The sequence below is a fragment of the Adelges cooleyi genome, unplaced genomic scaffold (assembly GCF_023614345.1).
Source record: "Adelges cooleyi isolate 19-005CV unplaced genomic scaffold, UGA_ACOO_1.1 ACOO_flye_CR_arks_rails_tigmint_CR_PRNA_651, whole genome shotgun sequence".
NCBI classification, from domain to species: domain Eukaryota; kingdom Metazoa; phylum Arthropoda; class Insecta; order Hemiptera; family Adelgidae; genus Adelges; species Adelges cooleyi.
Genome location: NW_026096352.1, coordinates 4613993 through 4631761, shown reverse-complemented (window position 1 = coordinate 4631761; position 17769 = coordinate 4613993). Strand labels below are relative to the sequence as shown.

General features: G+C 30.1%; 1 protein-coding gene across 2 annotated transcripts; it reads right to left on the bottom strand.

Moving 5' to 3' along the window:
- Window positions 1–110: 110 nt before the first annotated feature.
- LOC126844233 (Fanconi anemia group M protein) lies at window positions 111–17048 on the bottom strand. 2 transcript variants are annotated; one of them, XM_050582256.1, is made up of 19 exons: window positions 16822–17048; window positions 11201–11292; window positions 10577–10903; window positions 10358–10512; window positions 10123–10290; window positions 9849–10021; window positions 9520–9756; window positions 8068–8145; window positions 7809–7974; window positions 7611–7696; window positions 7440–7547; window positions 7120–7245; window positions 6825–7031; window positions 6112–6220; window positions 5898–6053; window positions 1686–4210; window positions 1426–1601; window positions 1234–1348; window positions 111–729 (listed from the first exon to the last, which is right to left on the bottom strand). In XM_050582256.1, the coding sequence occupies exons 2-19, from the start codon at window positions 11272–11274 to the stop codon at window positions 499–501; spliced, it is 5217 nt and encodes a 1738-aa protein (XP_050438213.1). In that variant the 5' UTR covers window positions 11275–11292; window positions 16822–17048; the 3' UTR covers window positions 111–498. The 2 variants fall into 2 exon arrangements, with proteins under 2 accessions (XP_050438213.1, XP_050438212.1); XM_050582255.1 differs by lacking the exon at window positions 16822–17048 and adding an exon at window positions 14773–14989.
- Between the last annotated feature and the right edge of the window lie 721 nt (window positions 17049–17769).

The window sequence follows — 17769 nt, the reverse complement described above, 5'->3', positions numbered from 1 at the left end:
TGACTCAATTAACTAAAATTATACAGAAAAAAATTACTGTTATGTAATAATGTTGATCACTGTTATTAGAATATATCAGTTCGAAAAATCGATTTCATATACCTAATTTACTATTAAACACTTTAGACTTTTGTGTTCCTTAGTGAGCTAGAATTGGGAAATGGAGTCCACTCACTGTTATTAAAATGGCCATTATGAAAATTATACAAGCTTATTTTTTACAAATTAACCAATACAAAGTTTGAAGTTTATGCAATGATTTTTATATGTATTGTTATCAATGGAAAACGTTTATAACACATAAATTCTATGTAATTTCTTTGTAATGTACAATATAATAGTTTAATACTTATATCACACTAATAAAACAACAGTTAATATATTTATATTTTTAAACTTTTAAAGATTACATAAAATAATGTTAAAGGAATTTGAAGGACACTCTATGATATGTCTACCTACCCTTGAAATCAAATATTAAGAAACTAAAAAAACTGTTTAACTGGAATCCAACAAATTGCCAATCTTAACTCTCTTATGTAGAGTATTTGTATGAAACTGATCTGGACTATCATCACTATCACTGTTGTGAGGTGATAATATACGTTTCCTTTTTGCTGGTTTACACTTCACTGTTGGCGGTGGAGATAAACATTCATCAGTGGTATGATGAGCGCTTGTGCTAGACGATGTATGTAAGTCGGAAGCATCTTGTACACAAAATGAATCCTGAAATGAAAATGAAACAATAATGTTGGTTGTCAATAAAAAATGTTATGTAGCAGTAGTGTATCTAGGATTTTTCCATGGGGGGGGGGGATATACAGATTTTAACAGCCATACCTATTTAATATAAACATATATTCATATTGTTGTATACATGTTGCATGTAAACAAAAATTTGGATTCTTAACTACAAAACAAAGTTTAATTTTCTTGAGGACAGTGAAAGAATATTGAGTACTTCATCAGGTGTGACTGTTATATTTTTGTGTACTGATAGGGCCCCTGGGAGGGATATAACCTCCATATCCCTCCCCCCCCCCCGTAAATATGCCACTGTTATGTAGTTCAAGTATAATTGTTTTAATCAAAATAAAAAAACGCCAGTTAGCTTCAGATGGTATAAAATTCATAATATTTCATATTCAAAAATTATTTTATAAAATAAATGAATTGTTTTATTGAGTAACAGAAAGAACATTGTACAATATTTAAAAAATAACATCTCACCTCCATATAACTGCTATCGTTGTTATGGGCAATTGCTTGAGAGTAAACATCTATATTATAATGTTGTGTCGTTAATTTTGGTATTTTGAAAACCCCTCGACCTACTGCTGGACTCCTGGAGAAAATTACAATAATGAGAAAACAAAATAAATAATAGTAAATAAATAAAATAAACTACTTCAATAAACTTACTTAACGGATTGTAAGTACTGCTTTGTCATACTTATTGATGCCACGTCTGTCTTGTCCAAGTCATCTATGAAACTGGAATCAAATTCTCCATCGTCTTCCCGACTCTCATCATTAGATGATTTGGATACACTACAGTCAAAACTTTCTTCAGCCTCATCATCAACAAACAATAGTTTCTAAATGCAAAAACACAACAAAAAAATTAAAACTCAAATAATAGAATAAAAATAAATTGATTATTTATCAACTTTTTTAACAACCTTTTTATGTTTAGTTTTTGGTCTAAATGTTGACTGTTTTGTTGGAATGATTGATTTCCTTTTACTGTCTATAAATACATCAGAATCTTCATCACTTGAAGATGGTAACAAATGTCCAGGATTATTAGCTATTAATTGAGATGAAGCTTTAGCAGTTATGGGATTATGTTGCAACATATTTGCTTTGGAAGAAAAATTTTTATTTTTAATAAATGGAACCTTTGGAGTAGACTCTGTGCGAGTGAGTGAACGCTTAGGTTGAATTGGAGAGAAGTCTTCTGAATGTTGTGCTACAACATAACTTGCTTTGGTAGACTGTTCTTTAGTAGTTTTTAGCAGATTTCTCTTCAAACTAAATCCCGGTTTTAACAGATTGCAAGCTTTTAACAAACCTAGATTGGTGTCAAACGGCAAACCAATATTATATGGCTGCGTCATTTGGTTTCTAAATGGTTGAGTGTTTGATTTAATGATAGGGCTCTTTACAATTAATCTGTTTTGATTGTCTAAAGACATCATTTCAGATTCAATTGGTTTTCCAGTTTGAGATTTTTTTGAGTTTTGTTCAGGATTGTTTTCATAAGACACCACGGCTGTTTTTGAATCTATACTCTTCTTGGTAGTAATTGGAAATCCAGAATGCATACACATTAATGGTGATGATATTGAAGAGAGTTTTCTAACTGATGAATGGGTTACATCCACTTTGGCCGAATCATTTACAGTAAGCTGTTTTACTTCATTGGTCAAACACCTAGAATTTTGTGCCCCCAGAGTATCAGGCGAAACCTGTGGTACAGCATGTTTTTCATCATTTTTAGATTGATAATTTATAAACAGAAAATCCATATCATCACTATCTACACTATTGTTGTCTTCAAAGGGTTTTATGTGGCTAATAATTTTGTCTTTTTTTTTTATTTCTTTCTTATCTAACACTTCGGGTTGACTCATTTGATTTGAATCATCCCAAAAATCATCCGGTATTTCTTCAGTTTTTTGTTCAGAACTACGGTACTTCACTTGAGGGGAGAGCGTTTGAACTTTAGGACTAAAAATCTCTTCCGTATATTCTGGTGTAGTTATATCAATAAATTCAGGACTAGAACAATTTGATGGAATGGCTTGTTTTTTAATCTGGCCGTTTTTAAATACAGGAGAATCTTGTATCGTTATTATGTCATCAGCGGCATTGTCCAAATGAGCCAAAATTTTATTATCACTCTTTGTTGACTGTTTTACTGGTTTGTTCAATCTGTCTAAGTAACAGTCAATAAACTTGTTTGGTGTATCACTAAACAACTCATCAAAATCTATGATTTTGTTAGATTTCTTTGCTGTCTTCTTAGTTTCAGATTCTTGACTTGTGGACAAATCAATAAAATTAATATTTCCTTTACATTCATTTTCATTTGTTTCATATGTCACAGCTGCTTTGCTGACTTCACTAACTAAGAAATCACAACTGTGCTTGGAATTCTCCTGCATATTATTTGAATGTTTATTTGGTTGGGTTATTCTATCCATGTAGTCTTCAATGTACCTGTTCGCTCTTTGACTTTTAAACATTTCATCAAAATCTATTTTCTCTACAAGTTTCTCTTCTAAATCACTATCAGAATGGAAGTCTATGTCGATACTATTCCTACCACTACTAATCACTGGACTGCGTTGTAAATTGATTTGTAAATCAATGGTGTTACCATCATTGGAGTGCTCAGGTTCAGTTATCTTGTGCATGTAATCATTAATGTACTTGTTAACTCTTTGACTCTTGAACAAATTCTCAAAGTTAATTTTGCTTTCACCTTCATTGTCTGTACTTTGATCAAAGATAACAGAGTTACTTTTAGGGCTACTAGACGATTGCTCAGTTGGCCTATCTAAGTAATCAACAAACTGTTCACTAGTCTTTTGGCTTTTAAACAAATCATTGAAGTTAAATTTCTCAGAGTATTCATGAGTTTCTTTTAAGTCTAAGCTACAATTTAAATTATCCATATTTTTTTGATCATCTAGTTCATTGTCTTTATCATATAACATATTCTCATCATTTATGTTATCTTTAATAAAACGTTGACTATTTAACATAGAATTAAAATTAGTTTTTGTTAATGTGTCATCTGTGCAACTGACAACATTTGTCTGTACTGTTGAGGATTTTTCAGTATACACCAATGTTTTTTCTTCCTCTTGAAAGTCGTCACAAGGTTCTATAAATAAGTTTAGCATTTTAAAAAATAAATCATTTACTATTACGGAGTTAGCATCTTCACACGATTGTTGCCACTCGTTAAATAATTTCAATTCTTCAGAAAAATTATCATCAACATTTTCAGTAGGAAACTTAAGAGATGGTACATAATCAAACATTGCATCGTTGGATGAAGGTGAAACAGCGATGTTGTTTTGAAATACATTATCTTCAACATCTATATGGTTGGAGTTTTCATTTAAGACACTTATTTTGTCATTTAATTCAACGTCAGTTATTTTCCGTTTCTTATTTTTTTTTTTAGGTAAATCTAAAACAAAAAACAGAATTATAAACAGGGTCACTCATAAATTCTATTACAGTAATTTAACTAGCTTTTAATAAATACTTCTTAAGTTATTAAAATTTAAACATACTGACGAGGAGTGATAAGTAATGCCACCTTTACATTCAACCATTGCCATTGCTTCTTGTGCTGCTGTATTTACTTCCCAAAATACTTCAGTGGCAGTGTCGAAAGGCAGTGAGTGTTTACATTGCCAACTGTTTAAACTAACCGGTTAAGCTGCTGCTCGCGCTGTCCAAAAATCCGTCCTTGGAGGGAGCGTTGGCAGAGACAAAGCGAGAAACATTGTCAGCGCGAGTGATGTGTTTACATACACGCGCTGCCCAATTTCTCACTCACTTCCCTGCTCACTGCCACAAAAGTGGGCTGAATGTAAAGGTGGGGTTAGAGAGTGATATGCACAGATAAGAATAACTACTTATCTACACAATTCATTCTTAGATCCTCTAAATTACCCTTAAAATAATATTTTGAATTTGAACATTATTAACTATGTTCGATTATTCAGTAAAATAAAGATTTGATTTTAAACTTATTTAGCTAAGACAAGTATTTTATGAAAACAAAATATTGTAACAGGATTTATGAATGACCCTGTACCAGAACTATATTGACTCAATCTACTATAAAAAAAAAAAACCAATATCTGTCTGTGTTTGCTTAGAACTTTTTAATGGAATGGACTAACAGACTTCAATTTTACTATTACTAAGGGGAATGAGGGTATTGAAAATGTTTAAAAATCAATCAATTAGTATAACTCAATCTACATTTCATTTTCGGTTTTATTTTCGAAACTAATTTTTATATTTTAAAGAATAAGAAAATTATAAACATAAAATAATTAAATGTTTAAATAAACCCTTAACCACAAAAATAATACTCTATAGCGCTGTAGGGTATTATTTTTGTAGATAAGGGTTTATTTATATATTTTTTTATTTTATTATTTGTAACCACAAGTGCTGCTTAAGTTTTTTCTAGATTATAAACATAAGTTAACATTTTTTCTTAGTTAAACATTTTTACGCCATACTACTATTGAAAGTTTGATATTTCTCAGTTAACCCTTTCAAACCAGACTTTTTAGTGGCAAAGATCTGCCATACCCCTCTCTGGTGATCGACTGACGACCTAATAAGGAAGTCGTCAGGAAACTTCCACCATAGTAAGAAGCAGACATGGCCTACATACGCTGCTTATGGGGTTTCCGAGAGATTCGGTTATCTACAAAATACCACCGTAATCTATCACTTAAGAGTCCCAGGCAAAACCAAATAATGCAGCTATTAGAATATAATATTGTCGTGAATTTTAAACATTGATAGTAAGAAAAAACACCAGAAGATAGGGGTGAAAACAGGTTTCCAGAAACTATCATAACTCATGACTCGACAATTAAAATTACTCTCAAAAAATGCTTTTGTGTGAATTGATAAATGGTAAAAAGTATTCTAAAGTGTATCTTGTGAGCACATTTTGATCTGAACATTTGTTACATGAAGTAGATGGTTCAATTAAATAGTTACTTAAGTCCCAGAAACAAAAGTAGCAAATATAACAACACATAATTTTAAACTAATAGGTACCTTTGTCGTTGAAATATTTCAGTGGCAATGACAAATATTATAATATACAAGTATTATTTTACCTCTAATTTGAAATCCATCTAGGCTCTTTTCATCTTTATTATCCAGGAACTGCATTATGTCATCAGTACCTTTCCTTTTCCCTTTCTTTCTTTTTTCTTCAGGTAATTGTTCTTCTGGTTTCTTTATGTGTATCATTAGTAGTTTTGGATCAATATCTTAAATCGATCAGTAAGTTATTAACAATACAAAGAAGAAATTATTTAATCTGCTTACGCTTTGGCACCAATCTAGGTCCTCCTTGGCCTATCTTTGAAAGCACCATTTTGTTTTTCAATAACTTTGTAACAAGTGTTTTACTACTTGATACACTACTCTTGTACTTCTATAAAACATCATTAAAAATTATTTGATAAAACAAATTTTTAATTATATAGTTCCTAGAATTAAGGGGATGCCAATTTTAAGTATAAAATTAGCCATTTCTTAAACCGTTCTTTTTTGATGATTGCTTACATAAGTTTTAAAATTTTAGAAACATATAGGAAACAATAAAATATACAACGAATCATGTAGCAGTAAAGTTACAAGAGCACGTGTCATGTCTAATTTTTGACGAAATTGACTTATTACCAGATTTTTATTTCACTACCTTAAATACGTGCTGTGTAGAAAAACAATACTAGTCCATTGAACCATAATAGAAATATCATACACTGAAGTTAGTGTTTTTTTGCCAAAAGGGGAAATGTCACATCCATTTTTCGAAAATATTATGAGGATGTATTTTTTTTTTAATGTGGATAATAAAGTATTTATTTATTTTTACAATTAGCTTTTTCCTAGATTTTCCTTAACAATTTTTTATGCCTCCTGTAAAATTTGGTTTTATGGATATACCCCCGTTTTCTGCAATTAATGACTCATATTATGTCCGAGCTTTTTTTAAAACTCATAAAACCTCAATAAATGTTTTGAAAATAATTTACCAAATGTTCTTTTCCTTCAGTCAACAAAGTTATACACTTTCCTGATCTCTTACGCCCAGTACGCCCAAGTCTTTGCACAAACTTGATAGGGGACCGGTTGGCTTCTAAACAAATGATTAAATCAACTTCACCAATATCCAAACCTTCTTCAGCCACACTTGTAGCAATTAATACATTAAAATCGCCACTTTTAAATCGAACCATCACCTAATAATAATAAAAAAACAATTTAATACTATATTATATATAATCAATATTGTACTATATAATATCATCTTGTAATGTATAAATTTACTTCAAGTTGTTTCTTTTGAGGTAGTCCTCCTTTTTCTTTCAAAGATTGCCCGACAAACATTACTGGTTTTAAGGGTTCGCCAAAACTTTTCAGTAGTTCGAAAATTTCTACCACAACCAATCGATACTGTTTATAATACAAGTTACAAAAACGTGATGAGTACAAAAAACTTTAGAAATCTAGTGCAAATGTGTTGTAGTCATATTTCTCATCCATAAATCAGAAATATTTTACTAAAGACAATATAGAAGGGAAAAAGTTTAAAAACTTCACCTCTTCTATACTAAAATTTTACAATATTTAATTTTTAAATATTTTACCTGACAAAAAATTATAATTTTACTATTAGCATCTGCATTGTCCATTCCAAAATAATTAAGAACAATGTTCTTTAATTCAAAAAGTTTCGGATGACTCCATGTTAAGTCCTGTAATAGAAAATAAATGTTAAATATATCATAATAATTTTACTTAGGTTTCAATATTTATACCTGTTTATTTAACTCTTGATTGATGTCATGCATGAGTTTACTTAACTCGGGATCGTTTGTCAAACATTTATGATTTTCTGAAAGTTCTGAAATATAATTATGTTTTAATTAGTACTTTTAATTATTTTTTACTCAAATTAAATGCATGTATAATATCTAACAACCAAACTGGCTCACTGGAGCCAAAACCATATTCACCAGTTAATTGCAAATAAAACACTTTAATTCCGTAAATAGTCAAGAGCTCCAATGCATAAGCTAATGACATACACACAGTAAAATCGTTTATCAAACAGCCAACTAATGATTTTGGCATTTGTCTAGCATTATTGCTGGTCTGAAACTTTTGTTTGGCACCTAAAATCTAAAATTAAAACAATATATCTAATATGTAAATAATATTAAACCAAAAAACTGTAAATAACATATTTAAAAAATGTTTATTACTTTAACTTACTTGAAATTTGCTTAAATTTGTCACATTACCATTAAGAGCATGGTACTGTTTTAAACGCCTTGAATATTTATCATAAATCTATAGCAAAAACATTCAGTCATGTTAATAACTTAATAATAACTGTTAAAAATTAAAACATTTTGTTCAAAATCAATTATTAATAACATTAATGAAATTTGTTATATTATATTTAAGTTCATTGCACAAACTAATATATTTTATTTGCCTTACGATAAGTTGTAGGTATTATTTGTTCTATCGCTACAAAGAGTAGTAAGTTTTGTTTTTTTTTTGCCATAAAAATGTATTATATTTGCATCTAAATGACGAAAAATGATAAGTTTTATTTTCGATACGCAAAGTAATACTTTTTGCCCATTAAAACCCCATATGGAGCCAAACGTATTATACTTTGTGGCAACAAGTGAAACATGTTACTTTTTGTCATTAGTTTTGGCTAAACAAATTAGTTTTTCCATATTAAAGTTGAAATATATGTAGTTTTTGGAGCTAAACGGAACTTTCTACTTTTTGTAAATCAAATGAAACATTATATTTTGTAGTAGTGGTAACGAAATAAAAACGATGATAAGAACACTGTCAAATATTTGACACATGACTTCTTTATTAATTATGTTTTTTAAAGTTTCAATATTACTTAAAATTTTTGGTTGCCATACTAATATAACCAAAAAAAAAAATTATCAAGGTCTAAAAGTTTAAGGTAAGATCGACTGATAACAGTAAAAATAGTCCATAATTTTACAATTATAAACTAGAGCCAACATTTTTAATATACTAGTTGATTCTTTTAACGCCCTACACTAGTTTACTATTTAAATAATTGCAATTTTGTAATGTTTCTTTTTTAAAAATTTTTTGTTTATGCTATAAGTTAAATATTTTTTTAATTAAATTCTACAATTTTTAGTGTTTTACCTGACAAAAAAATTATAATTTTACTAATAGCATTTGCACTGTCTATTCCAAAATAATTAACAAAATTTACAGTTTAAATAACTTAAAAATCGATATAAATATATACATTGCCGTTTTGATTTAGTAAGTTGATAGAGCTCTAGCAAATATTAAAAAAGATGAAAATTTTGAATATTGTCTAATATTGTACTATAACATAAATAAAACTGTTTTCAAAAAGAAACACTACAAAATTGCAGTTATTTTAAGAGTAAACAGGAGTAAGGCGTTAAAACATCACCCGGTTTGTTGAGTTCAGTCAACTATTATAAGAAACTATGCTAATTTCAAATAACCATGTTCAATATATTGCGAGAAAAAAATTCCTGTCAAAATAAAACTCAACCGCCACCAAACTGTTATCCATTCATGAAAAAAAAAACTTTCCAGAAAACCAAGCTTCTTTTTTAAGAAGCAAAAATTCCTATTATTTATTTTGAAATTAATTTTATTCAAATTATGCCCCGAGCTTACATCTAAAAATGAAGAGCGTATGTTGAGAATTGCATCGCTGAGCTTTACAGGTATACACTCAACATCTTTTTTGTTAAGGTACTTTACTACATCTGATGATTCTTCTGTTCTAAATTCCAGTCTTGAAACATTTAAATTTTGTATAACTTCTATTACAGCGTCTACAGTTGTTCCTGGTGTAGCTGATAAGCCAATTATTCTAATCAATCTATTTTCTTCTTTCAAACGCCTTAGTACCTAATGATTGAAATCAGTTCATTTATTGTTGTTAAGTACACCCACAGACTGTTAATAAGTTATTTTTTTTAAATTGTCTTAATAAAACTTACTTGAACATAAGCATAGTCTTTAGTAGCTCGATGAGCTTCATCAATAACTATACACTTCAACATTTCTGTTGGACACTTATTGATTGCCATATCGTTAGCCATAACTTGAGGAGTAAGAAAAAAGACTCTATACTTTTTCCATGCTAAATACCTCTGTTCAGGTGGTATATTTCCTGGAAATATTAATAAATATTATTAACTTTAAAATAGTTATCGACATTGTGTTAGTTGACAATAGTTATAGACATCGATATTTCTTAACAAACTCACACACCAGTCATTTCAAAAGTCATATCTTTAGGAATGCCCATTATTGAGTGACATGCTTCAATTTGCTGAGCAACTAATGGTCTGGTTGGAGCCATAAACACAACTTTACCAGTTGGATACCAACGGTAAAAGTTATACATCACTACAGCAGCAATAAAGGTTTTCCCCATTCCTTAAGCACAAAAAAAATTATAAAAAAATATGTAATAACTAATGTAGGTAATTATAATATATATTACCTGTTGGTAAACTGACAAGAGTGTTGTGAAACAAAGCTGTTTTAATAATAGCCATTTGATATTGTCGAACTGGAAAATTAGATGGATAGACATAATGTGTTCCAGAAGAAAGGTGAAATCCTTCAGCCTCGGGTCCCCGATAAAAAATAACTGGCCTAAAAGAAATTGAATGATAAGATGATTGTATTTAAGAAATATGAACTTAAATGAAATACTGACGTGCTGCTAAGACTAAAATTACAAGCATCTGATGTACTTGCAACCTCACAACCTTTTTCATTTTCAAATTCATGGTCTACATTAATTGTTGGATCAGTAAATCTATAATTATTTACTAATTCACTGTTTGTTATATTAATACTCGTATTGTCAGTTTTGTGTTTGGTAAAGAAATTCGACAGCCTACTCTGCACAGTGGAATACTTTTTTGGAGATTCACATAAGTCAATTATAACAGACTTTTCAAGTGGTTTAGTCAAATTACTAGGCCCTGCCACTGGCTGATTGTTTATAGTACGTAATGGTTGCTCCACTTCATTGTAATGTCTAAAAAAATATATAAATTACAACTTATTAGTGAAATAAAACTTATAATAAATCAAAAAACAACTTTTTTTATAAATAAATACTTTAAAATATTATTTTAAAAAAGAAACCACATTCATATAATAAATAATTAATACAATATATTTTAAAGCCCTTTTATATATATATTTTATTTTAATCATTTATTATTAACTAACAATTTATTTTAAATTAAACTCATAATATGAATAAAATAAAATACAATTTTTAAAATAAATATAGTATTTTAAATGTACTTAAACAAAGTATTAAATATACCTTAGACTTTCTTCCAAAACAGAAGCTAATATATCATCATCATTTGATAAAAAATCGTCATACTTGTCTGTCATTGTCAAATGTTTTTGCACCTGCAAAATAATTAATTTCTTTTTTAAAATATTAAAAAATCTCAATATTATTAATATTAAAAATTTCAATAAATCTTTGATGAGCTAATTAAAAAATTGATTTAATATGTTAAAACATTTTAATTTATCATAGAATAAATTGTAATTCTTATATGTTTTCCCTTAGTTCATAAAATGTATTCATATCCCCTAAGAGTAAGACATACATATATTTATTAATGTAAATGGAATAATACACTTTCAGAAGAGGTTCTTTATTATATTTTATTACGATAAATTGTTTATTATTCTACTTTTAATATTTGATTTTATACACAGTTAAAAGTTCCTGAGATTATAAAAGTGAGCCAATTTTTAAACATTAAAAATTACAATATATTATTAATAATACCTTAACCTAAAAAAAAATAATGCTTATTTTACTTCTTATTATGTTATTAAGATATCATTATTATTTATTTAAATTTAAATTGCCTAATAACAAGCCACATACTCAATGTTTAATCTAAGACAAACTAAAAATATATAAATACATATACACTCATAACTTATGCTACTAGTTGACATAATTTACAAAATATATTTTCTATTATACACTTTGACGTTCAATGCATAAAAGTGGAGTAATAAAACAAAAAGGTAAAATAACATGTTATTTTACAGTATTCTCTTATTATTTTATCACATTATTGTAAACGCTATACACATTTTATCAGCAGACTGGTCATGTTAATTATACAAATTACTAATTAGTAAAGAAATACACTACAGTACGTACTGTTTTTTTTTTTGGGGGGGGGGGGGGGGTTATATAAACTAAATAAACTTTTTTAAGTAAAACCACTAGACCAATTGTTATGAATAAAGTTTTTTTATTGACTATTAAAATACCAAAATTATAATAGAAACCTTAAAATGATTTTTCATGAAACTACCAAAAAAAAAACAATCAAGTGTAAGAAGTGGATTTATTTTAATATTATTAATTTAAACAACATACATTGAATAAATATATCACATAGAAAATACAATTAAAAATGTTTAATTATTTATCAATACAGTCAATTTTTTTTATTTTTCCTGATGAAGTTACTTAATGTTACTCTTGTAGTATCTGTTATAGGAACATCGCCACGTCCAAGTTTTGATAAATTGTCTTTAATTTCATATTCGTTCATGTCACTTGATGATGTATCCTGAAAAATTGTTTAGTATCTCTGAAATGTATTGTTATAAATCATTATTGCACAAAAAAAAAGTGTCTAGCTATGACTTCTTTTTTTTGTTTAATTTATGCTTAATGTTACCAGTGGTGGACTGGGTTAGTCCGCACTTTAGCTCTCAAAGATTTGGGGCATCTAGGGCTCGTTAGATTTATTATTTCTAGATAATTTAATAACAAGGACGCCAGATTTGTATGTAATTATAATAGGCATAATTGTATAATCCAAAATTTTAACCCAGTCCACCTCTGAATATTTCCCATACTATAATTAATGAATATCATTAATTATTTAAATTGATTAATATTTTTACCATCAATTCATCATCGTTTGATTGTGCTCCATTATTCAACGATGCCATTTCTAATTTAGCCAATTTCTTTATCAGCACATTTTTAGTTGAATTTGTAATTGGGCTTGTGATTCCAAAGTAAGAAAGGCGAGCCCGAAGATCATCATCAGATATATTTTTTACAGACATGAGGATTTCTTTACATTAACTCGTTGATGTTCAAAATGACTAGATAATCTACACAAAAATTTTAGTTTTATTTTGTTTAAACAAAAAAATAAATACTTATAAATGAATTAATATTTTACTTACACAAATTACTTATAAACAAAAGTTAATTAACTAATATACATCATAACTGTTTAATTTATACTATTATTTCTATTGAAATGATAACAAAAAATAAACACAATACAAATGATTAGGGGAGTTTTACCGAAAGGGCATACTTTATCCAAACATTAGTTCAAAAGAGCCAAAAACCGCACACTTCTTTTGGTACAACCCAAATGAGCATAGTGATTACTGTAGTGGTTCTATTAAAACGGTTAAATAAATAATAAGTGTCCTTAACAAACAAGTTTCATGCATTGTAATACCCATAAACCAAGACTAGCTCCCTGACTTTGATATCATAGACCTAACAAGTTTAAAGTGAGTCGCACAGTGGGACAAATATGGCCATATATACACATTACACATATTATAAATAATTTCCTAGGAAGAGACAAAAATTAATAAACAAATATAAAAAGTAATTTGCTATTAACTAGGGAATGTGCTCATTTCGGCTAAGTAACTTCAGGCAGTTAAAATAAAACTGTACTCTTTTGCACTAATTTTGCAATCGATTGCACCGGACCACAGTTGCCTAGTTAAAATAAATAAATAAACTAATAAAACTTTAAACCTTTCTAAAAAAAATTAAATAAAAGTTTTGTACACACAATAATATTAAAACATTATTTCAGTTATCTTTTTTAAAGTATGACATACAAAACTTAATCACAAGCCTTCCCAACAGAAAATAAAGATGACTGTATATAATTTCTTCGACGAATAAGTGAAGCTGGGCTCAATTTTACTAATATATTAATTAAAAACCTAACTAATTTTGCAACTTATATTTAATAATTTATATTTAACATTACGCACGTTGAAGAATGGTTAGTTTTATAGGAACACAGAGAATCAACAGCAAATATTCAATCCGCACTTTACATCTAAAAGAGCCAATATATTACTCTTGACATTTTTGGTAAATGAGGATACAATTTGTATTTATCATAAATATCAATTTTTGCACAATATATTGAATGATTAAATTTACATGCATTTTCCCTCAAAAATTAGCAATGACCTCTTAAAACCCAAGGTACAGAAATATACTAAAATTAAGCAATACTAATGTAACAATAGGTTACAGCTCCACTATTATGCTTGCATTTTTGAATTTCTCAGCGGTAAATATATTAAGAAATTCAAAAATATCAGCATCAATTCAATACACATGCACTATTCCAGCATACAGGCATAGCCAATCTATAATACATTTAATCGATGACTACAGTAACAAAATAGTAAACAAAATATTTTCTAGAAACACAATGTGAAATAAGTATTTTACAGGTAGGTAGATAAATAAAAATCTTAGAACACAGTTGAAAAATTATGTGCATGTCAATAGCTATATCATAGTGTACGCTAAGGAAGGTTTTAAGGGTTTAACCACAGAATATGTCGAAACTATTTTTAAAAATACGTAATTTATTCTGTGGTTTAACAACCGCCTACCCACCCTATTTGGTATGGACATGTAAATCAGCTAAAACTTATGTCACATTCCGAAACATAACAACATATAATGGATACGAATATAATTTGCAACTATACATAATAGGTAAACTCGTTGCTAGTTCTGTAATCGTATAGTAGTCAAGTAGAATTATAGAAGTGAGTACTTACGATTTATTGTTCAATAAATAGTGTGTAGTAGCCAACTATATTGTCTTGTAAGCATGATATAAAGTATTTGCGTATTTGCCTGTTAATTGCATCTTTTTATACAATTTGTTTTATCATAATATTTTAGTTATACTATTCAAGACTAGCATATTGTTTTTTGTTACAAAAATTGTTAAAATTTAAACAATATTGAGTTCTGTCATCTGTGTCTATTATCACAAGTGATAACACCGGCCAACTCTATTGTCAAAGCTTTGTGGCGTAATGGCGGGAATCGTCGCCGTTCAAAACCAACATTTAAATACGAATGGGGATGAAAAATAATCGCTATACCTAGGTATATTATAAACTATAAACTCAATTTTATCATAAATCATGTTACAATGGAGGGTTTTTTTTTTAAAATGTATGAATTCTTGTTCACTTACCAGGTTGGGTACTACGTTTTTATTTCGGCTCGGATACCTACTAGAATAGATTATTATCGGTTGATTTCTACTCCCTAGTTTATTGTTTACGAGTAGATACTAGCTATAGAAATAGAGATGATTAAAAAAATTCTGGTTTGGCTTGGAGGAAGAATATTTACTAGAACCTACTAACCTACCTACTTATACACTTTACCGGGCAGGCGCAACATCCCGATGTGGCCGAACGTACCCATAGATTCCGTCGTATTACCCCTAAAAACCCGGTAAGAAACCAAACTATCAACATTTTGCCTGATGTTTCCCATTCCTGGATTCGCTGAGCAATCGTGTATGATTTAAAAGTTAATTTTTCCTTTATGACTGTGCTACGTTGTTTGTGCTCACTGGCGGTTCATAAATACCGGTGAATCATACCGATTGCTTACCTTCAGTCAGACCAATAGTATAATCTATTTATAATTTATAATACTGCCGACCAGAGTCCCCCGGCCTTAAGTCCTTCTTATCTTTCCCTCTCGCTCCCAACAGAGTATTCCAGCCGAACAAGCCACTTATCGCAATAATCCGTCAACAGGCCACGCAATCGATCCACCCGTACTTGTCAACAGGCTACGCAGTCCAGGACCACCTACGATCAACCGGCCATGCAGTAAGACCCCGCCGTACTCACTCCTTATTTAATCCATACCCTCGATTATCCTCCCAAAAGCGTAGAGAAACCCCGTCGACAGTTAAGATTATACTGTCCGACTATCGAAGTCTCTCCTTCCCATTAACCAACCCGTTATTTTCTTTAAAAAACCCGCATTGCGCGGATTAATTTTACAAATGCTGTAATCAAAACTAAGAAACCAAATTTTTACATAATATAAACAACAACATTGTCTGTGGTCATCGCTCTTTTTTTAATATTTCAACCAGTTAATGAATAATTAATTAATTATGAAAGGACTTTTTTAAAAATGATACAGCGTTGGTTGTATTAGGTATATCGAAAAAATACGGATGATGGAACACAGATAATTTTGTCATAAATAATATGTATGAATTTCTTTCCTTAACTATGTATAAAGCCTGAAAAAAATTAATCCGTGTAAGACTCAACTCAACAGAATTTTTTTTTTTTAAATCGCTGTCAAGGATGCTGTGATAGTCCGAAAAGTAATTTAACTACTAAAAATGAGTCCTAACTACTGTACTCATAGTTACACATCACAGTTTAACCTTTAAGTTACAATTTTGTAAAAAATTGCCTATACTTAACTCCTTAAAAATGGGCGGTGTGGCGTCCTCTTAAGGAAATACGTGAATCGTGTGCGGAACGCTTGAGCTGACAATAGGGATATGTATAATGTCTCGTGAAATATTATTATTTCCTATGCGTGGCTGGCTGATGAGACGCGATAGAATAACACAACACAACAAATATGTTATAGTAAACAACATTTACTCAATAATGAATTATTCAAAATAGCGTTTTTAACGACAAACACACTTGTCAAAAACAGTGTTACTTTTAACGTAATCGACCGACGGATTGCTAAGCGTAGTCGATTTTTTTAAATGAAACCGATTAAAGATTGGCTGAGTATCAACGGATTAAAGATGTCAACTGAACCTGTCGTTAGTTGTCAGCGAAGCTCTGTTGCCGGTGAGACGGCGTCCACATCGGCCGTACAACAAGACCAGTCGTTACACAGCAAAGACATTTTCTTAGAGATCTGCAACATGGACATTCCGGTGTACGCTAGCGAATCGGATGTAATTCAAAACCGTTGCGCCTGCGTTGGTGGATTTCGGTCAATGTGCGGCAAAGAAGAGTCAGTGGTGAAGACGCATATGTTGGACCAGTGTCCAGACAACCGCCGCCAGAGTTGTCACGCACGACGCAAACGAAACTCACTGCTCCGGCACAACCGTGGATCCAACACTTCGGCCGCCACCGCCACCGCCGTCTCCAACGCTGTCGTTATACGCGGTACCGGTTCGTCGCCCGCTGACCCGTTGTCGTTACAAAAGTGTCAGTGCCGAGACATCAATTGTTCCGTTTATTTGGATATCGCAATGGACTTTCTAGCCAAAGCGCAGCAAACCGATAATAAACAAGATACCGAAGAAAGCGTCGAAACAAGCACTAACGTGTTCCATTGCAAATTACGACGGCCTTGTGTGTACGAGCGCGTCGTCAAGTGGCTGACAGTTTCTGCGCCCGACTCAACGCAATCAAAGAAGAATTCTCAAGATAAACGTTCACAGACGGACACATTAATGTGATTGGATCCGATGATTTACAACAAAATATTGATTACAACAAAAGACTGGCTTCAAAGAGACACTTGTTTATTTTTACACGAAAATGTATGCCTAAAAATCTATGATCGAAATCCATTATCGTCATTGGCGCTAAAAAGTGGTGGTATAATAAAAATTTAAATGTGCATTTAAGCTACAACAACGAATTTGAATTTAAAGTTCTTGTATGTGAATTTTGTTATGTGAATTATATGACTAGGGGTATTAGTAATATGTAATATTAATGTAAAATTAATTTTGTTGAGTTTCGACA

Excerpts from the sequence above, each read along its gene's own strand:
- LOC126844233 (XM_050582256.1), bottom strand. The coding sequence starts at position 11,274 with ATGACAGACAAGTATGACGATTTTTTATCAAATGATGATGATATATTA. Across the intron at positions 10,904-11,200 it reads GTTTTGGAAGAAAGTCTAAG|ACATTACAATGAAGTGGAGC; the intron begins GTATATTTAATA and ends ATATTTTTTTAG. Across the intron at positions 9,757-9,848 it reads AAGACTATGCTTATGTTCAA|GTACTAAGGCGTTTGAAAGA; the intron begins GTAAGTTTTATT and ends TTCAATCATTAG.